A 16,033-nucleotide genomic window follows, 5' to 3' on the forward strand; every position below is an offset into this window, starting at 1 on the left:
TGCATGTGCCCTGACTGGGGACCAAATCTACGAACCAGGCATGTACCCTGACCGGGAATCAAACCCACAAACTTTTGGTTTACAGGATGATGTTCTAATCAACTGAGCCACACTGGCCAGGGCTAAATTATGCATTTTTAAAGAGATTTACCACACCAGCACAAAATAGGTTTCATGGGGAAAGCTTAGTCTAATTAAGTAAATATATTAGTTTAAAGTACTTTAACAGCAATCTTTTCTTTGCAACACATTAATATGCTAATTAGAAATAATTTTTCTGTACTAAAAAAAGGATGTCTATTTTGTACATTCTTTGTTGTTAGTAGCTGAAATTATATCAAAGGATTCAAAGCAAGAAAAGTTGTTTCTTTTTCTATAAAATTTTCTTTTGAAATGTTTTTTGTTTTTGTTTTTTGAATTTTTACAAATCAAACCTGATTGCCACTGTCAATTAATTCAAATTAGATCACTTTTTTAGTATATCCTAACAGTACAGAAATTCTAGCAAGTCTATATTCTGAAAAGTAATGCAGATTTATAGATCATGTCTATAACAAAATAGAACTGGATGGAAAAATATTTTGCTTAACAATGAAGTCAGATAATCCCACTGATAATAGTAAATGAAAAAGCCCCTCCCTCCAAAAAAGTAAAAGAATTGAGTATTTTGTGGCAGCTAAAAACAATAGATATAGACTGCCTCTGCATTTGAAACTTTTTATTTCATCCAGGGGAAGTGGGCAGCCAGCAACAGCTTCAGCTCTGCAAATGCTCCATTTATGCACTTGAATATGAGGAAAAGTTCCATTTGACACTTCAGTTGAGCTGAAATAGGAATTTTCATAAGCTGTGTATCATAAAGTAATCAGTGATGAGTGAAGATATTCTTAGTGGAAGCAATCAAGATGTGCCTGTAGAAGAAATCAAGTTATCTTTAAGCTGTGATGCTATACTGACATAACTAAGAATTCAGCTAACATTTGTATTGAATGTTTTTCATGTTATTTATATCTTGCCTGTCAATTCAACTCAACACATTTATATGGTAGGTGTTGTAGATCCAGTAGTGAATAGACAGATATAATAGTTCCTGCCATCATGGCATCAGAATCCAGTGGGACAGACAGGTAACAAACAAATACTTAAACAAATTAACTAAAACTTGCAGCCTGTGCTAAGAGTGCAAGAGCAAGGCTTTCTGGAATGGAGAAGCAAATAGATGGTTGATGCTGAACATATTTTAAGAGGAAGTTGTGATGGATGGATATGGAAATGGGAACGTAGAGTAACAACTGACTTGCAGGCTTATGGCTTGACCAATGGAATGGATGGTTGTGCCATTTTCTGAGAAGAGGAAGCCTGAGGAAACAGATTTTGGGAGTGGAACAAACCAAGAGTTAAGCTGTGAACAGAAGTAATTTGTTAGAAAGGTGAGCAATCTGAGTGGAACTGTGGAGAATGGAAATGAATACAGGATGAGGAGAGAGGACAGAGATGAGAACTGAAGTAGAGGTTAAATGCAGGAGACCACCCAAAGAGAAAGTACAGAGAGCAGAGGGTGGAACTGAGTCCAGAAGATCATCAGAATTTTATTTATTTGTTTGTTTATTCAGTTGAATTTATTGGAGTGACGGTTGTTAATAAAATTTTATAGGTTTCAGTTGTGCAGTTCTATAATACATCATCTGTACGAGGTTATATATTGTGTGTTTGCCACTCCATATCCTCAGACTTTAGAAGCAGAAGAGGAGGAACTAGCAACTAAAGTTGAGAAAAGCCAGCTATTGGGGCAGGAAGAACATGAGAATGTGGTGTTACAGAGGACAAGGAAATAGAGTGTTTTAGGAGGGAGGGAGAAGCTAATTGCATTATCTGCCACTAAGAGTTTGAAAAGATGGTCCATTGGTTAATAATTAATATTAATCATACAGCATACTCAATTAATGAAACGGTGACTTGTAAGCGTCACAAATACGTTTTTCATACTGTTCTCTTCTGGCCTAGCGGTCTTAGCACTTTTTATCTATCAATTGATGAATGTCTACAATAAATCTCAAAGCAGAAAGAATGAATAACTTTTTCAAAATGGCAAATGTACGGTAAGACCTTATAATAGAGCAATGGAGTGAGGACTGAAACCTAAGAAAAACCACTTTCCTGTCCAGGCTCAAGGGCTGTGTCCCTTTTACTGCCAACCTGCCTCATCTTCAGGGACCGAGAGGCCTGTGAGGGTATGAACCACATCTGTCTTCCTCATCTGTGCATTCCTGGGGCTTATCATAGTGTCAGGCATATGGAACAGGCTCAGTAATTACGTGTTCTGTGAAGAAATGAGGGACTTAAGGTGTACTGGTGGGAACTGTACATTTAGTATCAAAATAAGGCCCACCCATTGCTAGTTGCTCATATGTTGCTCCCTTGTTTTAAATCAGGTCACAGTCACAGAGTTCAGAGGTTCTGCAGATCTGGCCATACCAAAGGGCATGTCTAGAACACCAGTCTCTGTAAACCATGGCTGGCATTGTGTTCCCATGGGTTCTGAGGTGTTTGCAAAATATGATTTACATGGAAAAAACGCATAGTACCTGAACGCTTACACCATTCACAACCTACAGCTGTCAGCCAGGTATTGGGCTTTCAGCAGGTTAACGAGTTAAACAACTGTGGGACTCCATTTGTTTTCTGAACTTGACTGGAGAAGGGTGGAGGGTTGTGTGTTTTCCCCTAGTTGATGACGAGACCTCAGGGTGACCTCTGGCCCAGGTCAGGGTTTTTATATCATAACCAGTGAAAGTGGCCTGTGATTAGGTGCAGACGCTACTCTGGAGAGGACAGCGGCATTCCTTAGTGAGAGATGAACCTATTTCTAACTTAAGGGCTTCTTTGATTTATGGATGCTTGGGGCAATAACCAGAGCAGATAACACAGAACTGCCAGAATACCCATCCCAGAAGCCCAGCCTCCAGATCTAGCCTCCAATATGGCCTGCAGAGTGTCACGTGTACAGCATCACACAGCTGTGTGTACTCTTCGCATCGAGGGGAGTATTTATAGTTGGACATCAGAGCCCTCATTTTTTTCAGTTGAAGACTAGGGGAAAATGCCTTTTGTTGTTGTTGCCGCCATAAAAATATCTTCCTTAATTTGTTTTTGAGCTTTTCATTTCTTAGCAACTATTAACAACATTAATGCTCTTCACAACTTGAAGGGCTTGTAACTGAAAGGGGAGTGAAGGTAACCTGAGGCAAATGTGGGTGCAGGTTAAGCCTGACCACTTCCTACCTCCCCACATTTCAGACACCTGTTCCCATGTCCTCATGCTGCGTCTTTATTACACAGATCTCCCCCTTCCCCCCTCCCCCCAATTTCAAAAAGTAAAGTGGTATAGTGGGAAAAGTCTGGATTTCTGTTTTGATTTTTAAAAATTTGTTTTGTTTACCACTTACAGGCCACAAAATCTTGGGCAAGTTAAATAGATCCTTAGAATGTGTATAGCACAGGGCCTGACTCTTAGCAGAAATTCGCCCCAGCCCCCCTTCACCCTTCCCCACCTGGAGCCTGGATCTGTCCTCACCCAGGAATACCTCAAGGTCTTGACTCACCCTTCTGCATTTCTCATCCAAATTCATCCTGGTATCACGTCAGGACTTCACTACAAGGCTGACTGGATAACCTCTGTCAAACTAATTCCAGGGAAAGCTTGAAGGCTGAAATCATTTTAATGTGCTTACTCACAGTAAAAGAGGGTTTTTGAAAAGGCTGGGCCTAAATATGAAAGAACACCCTCTTATATTGGGCAAGCCAAGGGGGAGGATACTTTGGGGGTGAAATTTATTTAGAGATTTTCAAGTTAAAAAAAAACAACATTTTTCCTTTGTAAAAGGTCAGGTATTCCCCCCAAAATAAGGTCTCCCTGGATTTCTTCTTACCTAATACTTATGGAAAAATCAAGAATCATGGCTTACTTAAAACATTGATTTTTCAAACCTTGATATATTTAATTTCAAAATGCATACAGAATTTCAGGAAAAACATCCAGAGATTTTGATTCAATAGATCTCTGAAGAGGCCCTCACTTTGGAAAATAGTGGACTAGACCTGTAGGCTTTGTCCACAAACCTAATTGACAAAACAAGCCGGCTCACTCCAGTTAAATCACATGTTCATTTCAACAGGAAACAGGTGCTGACTAGCAAGAGCAAGGGCAGTCAGTTCCAAGTATCTATTACTTGACAATATTCCACTTTCCGCCACTGCTTTTCCAGTGCTGGCAAGTCAAAGGTGCCCAATAAGTTGAATATTAAATGTGCATGATATTAAAAAAGCAAAATAAACAATGTGACCACAAGACAGCAGACTGGGTGGTATGAGATGTACTCTGCGGAGAGGGTCTGCAGATCTTAATAGAGAAAATGAAAAAAAAATCTATATATACATTAGTTGCCTTGAATTTTTTTAGTTACTTTAAATTTTACTGCAAACTTCTGACTTATTCCAGAGCCTGGGTACATCTGGTGGTAACTGATTTTGAACATGTGGGAGTTCCATTTACCAGAAAACAGGCCATTCATAATGTAGTATGATTCTAGTAAAGGGAAGGGTCCTTCAGTGATGTGCTCAGCCCGTGACACGTGCGTGCTGACAGGATGCTAGCCTTGACCCAACAACTTCGTCTCATGATGAGAGAGACAAGCTCAGAGAAGGAATGCCAACATGCCTTAAACACAGAAATCTCCCCTTCTCACAGGGCTCAGACTCTGTCACATCTCGCTGCCTCCACAGAGAAGTTAGAAGCTACTCCAAGACGATTCTGAGCCACATACTTCTCGGACTGTTCGGACTGACTTGCTGGAATGCGCACGATGGCCAGGATAAAGTGTCGTCTTTAGAATGCCATAGATTACACAGACAGGCCCTCAGCAGCTGCGTGGGTTAAAGCAGACTTTCTCAGGGAAAATATGCATCTGATACATGAGGCTATTTGTACATGACTCCACATATGAAATGAAAAATATATTCTGTCAATGATCTGAACTATTGTTTACGTGATGTCAAATACCCTGAATCATATTTTCACTAAAATGGTCATCTGACCATCAAAAGAATTAAAAAGAAATAATGCAAGTTTGCATGGATGACTCTGGCATTTTCTTAGGTTCAGCTCAAAAGGGCATTAAGTATAGTTTGGGTAATCAATGGATAATCTAGGAATATTAGTGAAAATCTGATCTAATGCACTGGAACTGACTACTTAAAAAAAAAATAACAGGGTGACTCCTGATTAAGCAACACCAGCCACTCTCATCTTTTCAAGTCAGCTAAGCTAAAATGAGCCTAAGTGAGAAGAAAGGTAAATGAAGAGAATGAATAAATTATACAGCTTTCCTCAGAAAGTCCATACCTGCAGCTGTATGTTTTGTGGCTGGCACATCTGGAGGCAGAGTAAAGGGATGAAAAGAATGGATGAGCTCAGACAGAGGTCCTTGCTCTCCCTTTTACCAGCTGAGGGTCCTTGGGTAAAACAACTATAACCTGTCTGTCAGAACCTCTGTTTCCTCTCCCATACAATGGGATAACACACACACCTTATAGAATGCCCATGAGAATCAATGACAGAATGTAGATCCAGCCCTAACACGTCGCAGGTACTGCAGATGTGTTCATTATTTTAGGATCAAGAAACATATTTGTGTTCTGATGTAGGGAGCAGAAAAAGCGAAGTGTGCAATAATAACAGTATCTTGAAGATACATCGGGGTTAGATTCAGAATGGCCTCTGTGAGGAAGAGAAAATAAGGCCTTTATTTCATTGAATATTCAGGAAGCAGTTAAATGATCATTAAGCATAACTGCTTACTTTATTGTGCAAACTGCTTCAATAAAAAAACAAAAATAAAAACAAAAACAAAAACTATCCAGAAAAAAAAATGTCCCAGGGAAGCAGCTCCTCTTACATTTGAAATGAGGATTTTGCTTCACAAGGCCTCTTCACATACATGCCCTGGGAGACAGGTAGAGACAGGTGGTAGTGTCCGGGTCAACAGCACAGGCCATGGAGTCAGATAGCCAGACATCTCTCCCTTCTAAGACCAAACAGATCTTGAGATGGTCAATCACTTTTCTCACCCATACAATTGGGATGATGAGATCTATGGCTGCTTATCTGACTTTAAAACATAAGATGTTCTTCATTCTTCCTTCTCCTTCTATTTTTTTTTTTTTTTTTCAGTAACCAGTTCCAATGCACTGATGTCATAGGGCGGCTCTAAAGATTAAATAAAACCATGTGTGCAATGAGCTTGGTCCAGTACCTGGCACACAGGAGTCAATACATAGTTCCTAAAATGACCCTGATATCATCATCCCCATGGTCTGTCTGGGGAGCCTGAGGCTAAGTAGCTACTTAACGCCAGTGAGGGACCCAAGCCTCTGGGACAATCTGTATCAAAGAACAGGTTTCATGTGGATTCTGCTGAAACTGTGGCCTGACAGGAAAGATGACTTGTCAGAGGTCCCAAAGCATGTCAGGAATGTAGCATTGCACAGCATCTGGCCCATTTGGCTGGTGGTTATTAATCCATAGACTGCGTGTACAAACCTGCTCAAGTGCTGCAAAGAACTAGCTCATCAACCATGAAGGAAATTGAACCACTCAGGACAAAGAAGAGGCTTTGGACTTCTTTTGACATTCCCTGGTAAGCATGCTTCTTGGTGCCTTAATGCTAGAAGCTGGCAGCCATCTGCCCTGTTTTACTGGTTCCTTTGCAATTACTTTGGAATGGAAAACAAATCCAATTTAAATTTGAGGATATTTTTCTGATAATGAATTCCCTTGCTTTCTACTAAGTCTGAGAAGTTGGCTTAAGCCAAAGTTGGCTGTGGGTTCCTATCACCTCCTATCCCCTGAGACTTTTACTCATTCTTATTTTGTACCAGATTCTTTACAAAGACTGTGCTAAGCTGGGAGTTGAGTGCCGACTGGGATGGGTGAGAGAGGGAGAACAGCGCAGGTTTAAAATGCACAGGGAACAGCTGTGTTGAGGTTGACGGAGCTACTCCTGAGTGAGTTCATGACAGAAAAAGTGCTGTGTGCAAGGGGAGGTGTGGCCTTAATAAGCACAGTGCCTCTTACACAGCTGTCATGTACTGCCCACCGGCAGCCAAACCAGTGGGGATGAAATCTTTTTCCAGTATTCGGCAACTTCTGAGCATACTGGATAAAGCAAGGGAGTGTGAAGTATAGGAGATTTCACAACAGGCCAACTTCAAAGCCCTGGGACCCTCTTCTGCAGTCACAGAGGTAGGACTTGTAAAGGGGAACACACTCTGCAAAGCTACCCTCCTCTCAGCTTCAGGGTCACAGGAAAGGTGCTGGCTTGCGATATGTTGTGTAGATTAATCCACCAATTTGAGTTTTGTCCAGGCTGAAGAATTTTGCAAATCTGCATATTTTGACTTTTTGCCACAAACATTCTTGTTGGGTTCCCATTTATCCAGAATCTTAGGAGAGCTCTCTGTGCACTTTAAATATGAGTGATAAGAACATGGCTTTGACCCTGAAGGCAGCAGGCTGTACTTACTGAATTGGCCGGCTGAACATACAGACCTGCACTTACATCAGGCAGATTCTTGAATTCTTAATCCAGAATTCACTGGAAGAATTAGGTGCTGTGAATAAAGAGTTTTGAACTTACCTGCATCTCGGTCCCTGATACAGTAATCTGGAGAATTCTCAAAATACACCAGGTCATTTTTCGTTGGCTTCTTGAACCTCTTGTTAGCCACAGTGAAACCAGTGCCATCCTGGTTCATGACGACCTGGATGGCCCCACTGTACTTCTTCCACAGATAATCGCCTGTTTTTCTGAAGTCGGCCATGGCCAGCCAGCATGTCCTCAGCGTACATGAGCCGCTCACTCCATGACACTTGCACTCTTGTTTCAAGAACCGCTTCACAGCCTTCAGGAAAACACAAGCAAGGTCAATGGAGCTAGACTCAAGCTTGTGACACGTGCTACAACTTTTGAAGCAACCAAGAAGTGACTGAAGATACAGGACCCCAGGGCTTAGGACTGGGAGATACATGTCTGAAGATACTTGATGGTCATTTCAGCCACAGTGCACTGACTATTGCAGGCAGGGAGACGGGGATGAGTGCCTGACTGGGAGCCCCATTATGCTATCAATATAACAAAAACCTCACTAGTTTTAATTTGATAGGTACAGGGCCAGTTTGAAGAGTAAGGCAATGAATTAGAGCGTTTTCTAAATAAATATTCCTACGTTATATTAAAAATGTATGCTATTACTCAAACTAGATGAACAAAGTAATTACTAAGCCCATAATAGGGACTGTTACTATTTAGGGTGTGTCCTCTATGTGCCAGGTATTGTGCTAATGCTTTCTACAGTCTATCTCAGTAACTATAATCTTTACAACTCTCCTGTGCCACCATCCTATACTTATTTTTCACACCTTAGGAGGAAAAGCTCCTGGACAGGTGGAGCTGTCCAAATGGAGCAGAGCAGGGGAGCCAAGATGGCCTTCCTAGGGTTGTGTCTGTGGCAGAGGCCTGTCATCTAGGTCACCCAGGAGATAAAAATATGGGGGCAGGGGCACATGGGGGGAGTTGTAGTTCCAGAACAGAAGTTCATTCTAATGTCCTTTAAAAATGCCCAGGTCCCTGTGACCTGGCATACAAAACTAACGACATCCTTCCTGCTCACTTTGCTATCCTTGCCCTCCAAAGCTGGCTCTTGCCAACAAGGATAGATTCCAAATGTAACAGGGCTCAGTGCACTCTGATGAGCTAAGAGGGAAACATCTAGGTGACGAGGCCCAACCTGGGAAGGGTGTAAGTGAATTAACAACCTTAGGGCCACTGTGATGTCTTGGCTTCTTCAGCTCTAGAATGATTTTGACACATTTCCAGGCATGTGAATGAATTGCTGGAATGAGGACTTGGGTCTTACTGAACCTTGGTCAGAAACTGAGTCTGTGAAAGAGACAAACCAGGTTTGGGCACCAGGGCTAAATTACCTGGGGTGCAGCCCTGAGGAGGGGCAACCTGGAATATTTGTGTGTTTGGGGGGTGGGAGATGGGTGAGCGTGAGTGCTTTGGGGAGCCCCACCCAGGCTACTGCTGGAGCCACCCACTCACACCCCACGCCCACACTTGTTACTATACCAGAATCTCAGGGAGTCAGCAGAGCAGGCTTCCAACTACCACCTCTAAGTTCTTAGAAATAATTCTCTCAGTGTGTTACCCTAAGAATTTTGTTTAGAGTACCACCTTGGAAAATGTCAGGCAGGGGATCAATCCCTGCCCCCTCTGTCTATGTGCACCACCCCAGATACCCTCTGTCTTGGGGATCCAAATCGAGGATGGGGACTCTCAGCAGGGGATTTCTCCTCCTCTGCTCTGTGACTGAGCCAAGCACCAGAGCCATGGTCCTGTGAGATCTCCAAGGTTGAACACCTCCCTTCCTCTTGCCACGACGCTTTGAGTGTCTGATGGGGGCAGCCCCCAGGTGTCAGTTGTGGTCTTTCTTGAGCTTGGGGAGTGATTATGAATGCTCATTCTTCACAGCGTATTCCTTTTAAAGCTGAGTTATTTACTCATAAATTAGTGTCCCTAGCTTTAAAAACAATAGGAAATATTACTCCCCTCCTTTCATAATGCTAAATTCCCAGGTTGCAAACTTCAAAGTTGGGATTTTTATATGACTAATTGGAGGGTTTGCATATTCATTTAAGATTGGACCTTAAAGGCACTTCTTATATGAGTCCTTGAAAATACATGTGGCAGCGGTACACACTGCTGATCATCACACTATTGAATGGAAATGGCCAGTCCTCTCTTCCTTCCTCAGTTTTGTTCAGGCGTTGGGCAGCCACATGCTTCAGGGAAGACCAAATCGATAATGTTAATCTCACTGTTCTGCCCCTGACTCTTCCAGCAGAGAGCATGTGATAATTCTATTTAGGTCAATATAATGTCAGGAGTAATCTGTTAGAGGATTTGTAAGAAAGGCCTCTTCACTTTTTAATAATCATATTTAAAATCCTAACATAAATTGCATTGTGCTTTTCTGAAGTTTTGAATTATGCGTACTCTGCTTCCTTCTATTTTTTTAATAAGTCAATAATTAACGATAATATTTCACACCTATTATAATAGAGAAAAGTAGAGAGAGAAATATGAGGGATTACATTGCATCTTCCAAACTAATAGTCATCAAAAATCTATTAAACAGGCCATTCACAGAAGAAATACAAAGTACTGTTAAAAAGATGTTAAACTTCACTAGTAATTACAGAAATGCAAAGTGAAACAACATTTTTTTTTTGTTTTGCCTAACAGATTAGCATATAGTACAAAGATTGATAAAAAGAGTGTTGGTAAGAGTATGGGGAAGGAGATGCTTTAACAAACTTTTGGTGAAAATAAATTGATATCCCATTTAAGTGGAGAGAATTTTTGCAATACTATAATAGTTTTCAATGTATGTGTCCTTTGACCTTGGTGATTTCACTTTGGAAACAATTGCAAAATTTTGAAGGATTCACACTTACATAAATGTTCATTGCAGCATAATTAGCAATAGCAAAATACTGGGAAAAACCCCAAATGACATCAATAGGAAAATGGTTAAGCACTCTATGGTATATACTTACTAACGGAATATTACGTGGTCTTTGAATAATGAGGTAGATCAGTCTTACAGGCATAAAAGGAAGTCAAGTGATGGAAACAAAAGGCAGAACAATATATATGGTAGGATCTACTTTTTAAAGGCCTGCATGTGTGTCTGTACAAAGGAGGAAGGGCAACAATATTCTTTTACAATCTGGCTGCAGTCTGAGGGGTTGCACGGCCTAGAAAAAGAGGTTGAAAAAAAAGAATCCAACTATCTGCACAGTAAACTACAGGAATTTGGAGACTGTTCCCTGGCACCTGGAGAGAGCAGAACAGTAGTTCTTATTCTGGTTACACATTGAAATCAGCTGGGGATGTTTCCCGCACACAGACACCGCCTCTCCCTGGACTGAACAAATTAGAACCTGGGAGGGGAGGGGGCCCGGCCTTGGTTTCAGGTGCTTCTTATAGCCACCAAGGGTGAGGGACTCTCCTCCAAGCCCAGGAGCACCGCAGAGGCGGAGAGGATCAGCAGCACCACAGCCGGGGCCGCCCACAGACGGTCAGAGCAGGTGAGCCATTCCAGTGGACGGGGCGGCATTACAGTTCTGCGAGCAGGGATCTAGGACTATTGAATTAGAAGTGGGGCCTATCCTAGGTCTCCAGGGGAAAAAAGCCACAAGCAACAATTTACCCTAGTGCTTTTTTGAAGGGAATGAAAGATGGGGCTGACCTGTGGGAAAAAGCCCAGTGATTTTAGAGGAACAATCTGCAGAGGAGGTTCCTGAAAGGACACATGCCCACCCTCCCTCTGGGGGTCTTGGGAGGAACTGGGTGAAGTGCTGGTGGGCTTCCATGCAGGCCATTGATGGAGTGGCTACAGACATTTTATTTGCTCTGTAAGGGAAATAGTGAGCAAATAAGAACATGAGGATGTCCCAGGGGCTGCTAGACAGCGTGTGGCTGTGTGTGTGTGTGTGTGTGTGTGTGTGTGTGTGTGTGTGTGTGTCATTTGTTTTCTCCTCAACTGAGGACATTTTTTTTTATTGCCTTTAGAGAGAGAGAGGGCAGGAGAGAGAAAAGGATTGGACATGGTGCCCTGACAGTGAATCGAACCCCCAACTTTCTGGCTACTGGACGATGCTCCAACCAACTGAATCACAATAGCCAGTGTGTGTTTCTTTTTAACTATTACTTTCAAATTTTTAAATTAAGGAAATACATGCACATTATTTTAAAAACTCAAGTAGTCTGGAAAGGATCTAGGTGAAAAGCAATACCCTTCTCCTCATCTCTCCTCTCCTCACTCCCCTCCCTGTCTGCACTGCCCAGCCCAGCCCAGAGGTGGTCACTTTTAATGAATTCTGCTTTTAGTCTTTTGTTGGTTACCTAAGTGCTTCTGCAGCCAGTCCTGGCTAGCTGATGACAACCTTGTGAGAAATAGAAAAAGGCACCCCACCCTCAAGATACTCGATGGACATATGGTAGAAAATCGCTATCAGCCCTGACTAGTACGGCTCAGTGGACTGAGTGCCGGCCTGCGAAACAAAGGGTTGCTGATTTGATTCCCAGTGTAGGACACATGCCTGGGTAGCAGGCCAGGTCCCCAGCAGGGGGTGCACCAGACATTGATGTTTCTCTCCCTCCTTTCCCCTCTCTAAAAATAAATAAATAAAATCTTAAAAAAAAGAAAAAAGAAAATTGCTATATAACTAAACAAATCTACCACACAAGAGGTGAATGGAGCTCTCTGGAGGGGTGTGGTGCAAACCTGGCACAACTGAATGTGGCAGCTCTGCATGTCACTGTTATTTATCCACCAATCCACGTTCCATATTTACTAATAGACTTCTTATTATGGAGAGAGAAAATTTCACTCAGCCCTCACTTCCCTCACCTCAACTCCCAACATGCTGCATCACAATTCTGGTGATCTCTGAAACTTCAAGTAGCAAACTTACACTTCCTTTCATGTTCCAGGAGTCACGGGTGCTATCTCTTATGAGGCTGTTGCAGTCCCTCCTCCCCTCCTACCCCATTCTCAGTGCCATAGAAGTGCCTGTCCTTTTATAGAGACAAAGATGATAGCCTTAAAATTCCCTTCTGTAACTATAATTAAGTTGCCCACAATATGTCTAGACTTTGATTCTATAAACTGAAAACAATAAATATCTATGTAATACTGTTAACTGCACAACCGTGGACAAGGCCAAGACTGAGTTTTACAATGTATGGTTCAATATAACAATCTCTTTGACAAAGAAGAATGCTCCTGGAGTGGAGTTTGGTATTTTCTCATTTTACTTGCAACCAATTGCATTTACATAACAATGTTTCCCACTCTCTCAATCATTCCACCTACTCCATCACTTCTCCTTGCTTCATGGGGGCAGGGGCATGGGGAGCTCCATGGTCCTCCATCTTCTTATTCCAATGTGAACTGGCTATACAGCTGAGACCTACCATCATGCTGTCATAGGTTGGATATGCTCTATCAGGTGCCATGTTTTCTCTTTTATTCCTCCTTTATTCCCTTGCTGCAGCCCATTCTTAATTAACTCCTTCAAGGTGCACAGGGGATACATTTCCTGAATTCTTGCATATTCAAGATGTCTTTATTCAGCCGTAACACTTGATTAATACTTTGGTTGGGTATAGAATTCTGGGTTGAAAATAATTTTTCCTGAAAACTGTGGAGGTATTGCTCCACAGGCTTTGGCCTGTAGTGTTGTGGATAGGAAGTCTCGATGGCTTACTGGTTTTTTCAAAATTTTTTTTTTCTTACATGAACACCATTATCTTTGGTGTTCTGAAATATTACAATGATATACTTAGAAATAAAAAAAAAAAATCTTGCTCAGCCTTCAGTGGGCCTTTTCAATCTGGAAACTCATGTCCTTCAGCACTGAGATATTCTCTTAACATTTTATTCCCCTCTACTTTTTTAATCTCTTTATGGCATTCTAATTTTCAGTTGCTGAACCTTCTGAATCCATCCTCTATGTCTCTTACATTTTCTCTTTAATATTTTTAATAGTTTCTTCCTGGCTTCTTGAGGGAGAAATTCCATTACAGTAACACTCCTGGCTCTCACCACCCGTTTACTCATTTCTCTCCCAGGGGTGAGGACGTGACTTGTCCAGCTGGTGAGTTTAGAGGAAGGAGCAGGACTTGTGGGCATCTGCCAAAGAGAGGTGAGTCCTACCCTCCAGCAAGGGGCTCCCTGCAGAAGCCCCAGTGCCCAGCCAGTGGGAGGGTACGTCTGCCCAGTTCAGGGGTGGAGTATGCTAGTAAGCACTTTGACGCTTTGAAGCGACATCCTCCAATGCAGCATTTTCTTTTTCAGTAGTGCAACAAACGTGCTTACTCCATCTATCTGACTCTCTTGTCCATTTTTCAGATGGTTTCAAATTCAAGTGGGAAAGATGGGCATTGTTCATGGATCTCCTTAAACTCTATTTGTCCTTTGGGTTGCTTGTTTTACTTTCTGGGAGATTTCTTTGGCTTTCTATTCCAATTTATTTTCCTGTTCTTTAGGAAGGAGATTAATTAGGCTTTTAAAAATATTCTCTTCTCATCCCTGATTTATTGATTTTTTTCTTATGTGGCCATTTTTTCTTTCATACTGCTGAATTTATCCTTGGATAATCTTTTTACATCTAAGAATAAAATCATAACCAGGAACTCTGGCTCTGGGGGTAGAGTGTGGGGCAGAGAGGTTTTCTTTCTGGTGAGTAGGTAGGACACTGGATGTTATGCCTGGAGACTTACTTTAGAAAGCTTGTGAGGTTCTGCCAGATTTCCATAGTTCTGCTCATAGGAGAGGAGGGGATGGGGTTCAGTATTCTATCTATGGGTTTTCAGTTAATACTGATTTTCAGGCCTATGCTTCTCTCCAGTGCTCATTTGTATATGAAATTTTCTCAGGGCATCTCGGTTCCCACTTTGGTTTTTGCCCCATCTGCTTTTTCTTTTCCCCCATCTGCTGTGGCTTCTCTGTCCCTCTTTATCAGTTCTAATTTCTTCATTTGCTTTCTACTCTTCCTGAAATTTGTTGAGCTCCCTCATTTCTTTGATCATTCTCTCTGTTGTTGATTTAAGCTATTTTTATTCCATTACTATATCTTCAGTGAGGTTTTGGGGAGGAAGATGTGAAATAGAATATGTCATGTCCACAGCTTTGAGACTGCTAGGCTATGAAATGTTCTGGAAGGAGACAAGGATTGTGAGGGGAGGAAAGGGTCCATTTTATGATACACTTCTGCCTGGCTCATTTTCCTACTTTTGTTTGTGCAAGTATTGTTTTTACAAAAGATATAAAGAACACAAGAAAGAATCCATTACAATGACTTTCTGTCTCTCTCCAGTGAGTGATGCTGACAGCATTTTCCAGAAACAGGCCACAGCCCATGACACAGTTAGGTCCTGTTTTCTATTTTGACTCAAATCTTTGCTAAAGGGTCTCTTGTTCTACTTCCTTTTTTCTCTGATTCTTAAAGCAAGCTGCTGTCAAGATTCCATGTTCAGCCTTCTCTTTTGCTCCTCTCTTCACAGCCTTCTCTTTTGCTTCTCTCTTCTCACAGCCCTCATGGCTTTTTGTATCACCCTCTTGGCCAGCACAATTCTTTATCAACCCCTCTCCCTTCACCATTTGCTTCATCCTATCGAATGTTTACTCTGTGACATCCTGTCAATAAATACTTGCTTATTTGACAGGACTACTTTTAAAAAGACCCGTGGTGTTTAGCCTCATGGAAACCACTTTTTAGCTTAACATACAGCTTTTCTCAATAAAAAATCTTCAATAAGCTGATAATTGCTTCAATGCTAGTGTCTCAGATTTTTTTATGGTCCTTAAATCTTTGATTTTTGAGCACTTTAAGCCTTCAGGTCTGCAGAAGCTATTTCTACCCTTAGAATTTAAGAAACATAAATATTAGCATTCTATACCACAGATATGTCTGAATTTAAAAACAGAAGCTATAGAAGAAGTTAATATGTGCATTGTTCAGGCTAGAACAACCCTATTTTACATTTACTTGCTTCAGCTTACTGTCAGAGCATAATAAGACATTAGGTTCTTACCACATATCAAACCATACTAAGTACTTTATTTTCACTGTATCATCCCATTTTACAGATGAGGTTATTTAGGCACCTAGAAGCTGAGGAACTCAGGCACACAGTGTGCCTGAGGAAGCATGTAACCCATGCCCATCTGACACCAAGTCAACACCTTAAATTGCTCTACCAGTGTTCCCAATACTGGGGTTTGCCAACTCCTGGGCATTCATGTTCTTTGGGTTCAGTGGATTCTACAAAAGTTTTTACACTTAGTGTTTGTGTATCTAATTAGTCTACAGAGAATTGTTTTGCCAGGTATAAAGACAAAT

General features: G+C 41.6%; 1 protein-coding gene across 1 annotated transcript in view; it reads right to left on the bottom strand.

Moving 5' to 3' along the window:
* WNT2 (Wnt family member 2) overlaps nucleotides 1-16,033 on the bottom strand; it is a 40,474-nt gene that overhangs the window by 10,087 nt on the left and 14,354 nt on the right. Inside the window, exon 4 of the mRNA XM_054564203.1 lies at nucleotides 7,695-7,959. Within this exon, the coding sequence (XP_054420178.1) occupies nucleotides 7,695-7,959 (265 nt within the window). The remainder of the gene's footprint in view (nucleotides 1-7,694; nucleotides 7,960-16,033) is intronic.

Source organism: Pteronotus mesoamericanus, unplaced genomic scaffold (genome assembly GCF_021234165.1).
Source record: "Pteronotus mesoamericanus isolate MK-2021 breed Mesoamerican mustached bat unplaced genomic scaffold, CSHL_Meso_final scaffold_85, whole genome shotgun sequence".
In the NCBI taxonomy this organism is placed as follows: domain Eukaryota; kingdom Metazoa; phylum Chordata; class Mammalia; order Chiroptera; family Mormoopidae; genus Pteronotus; species Pteronotus mesoamericanus.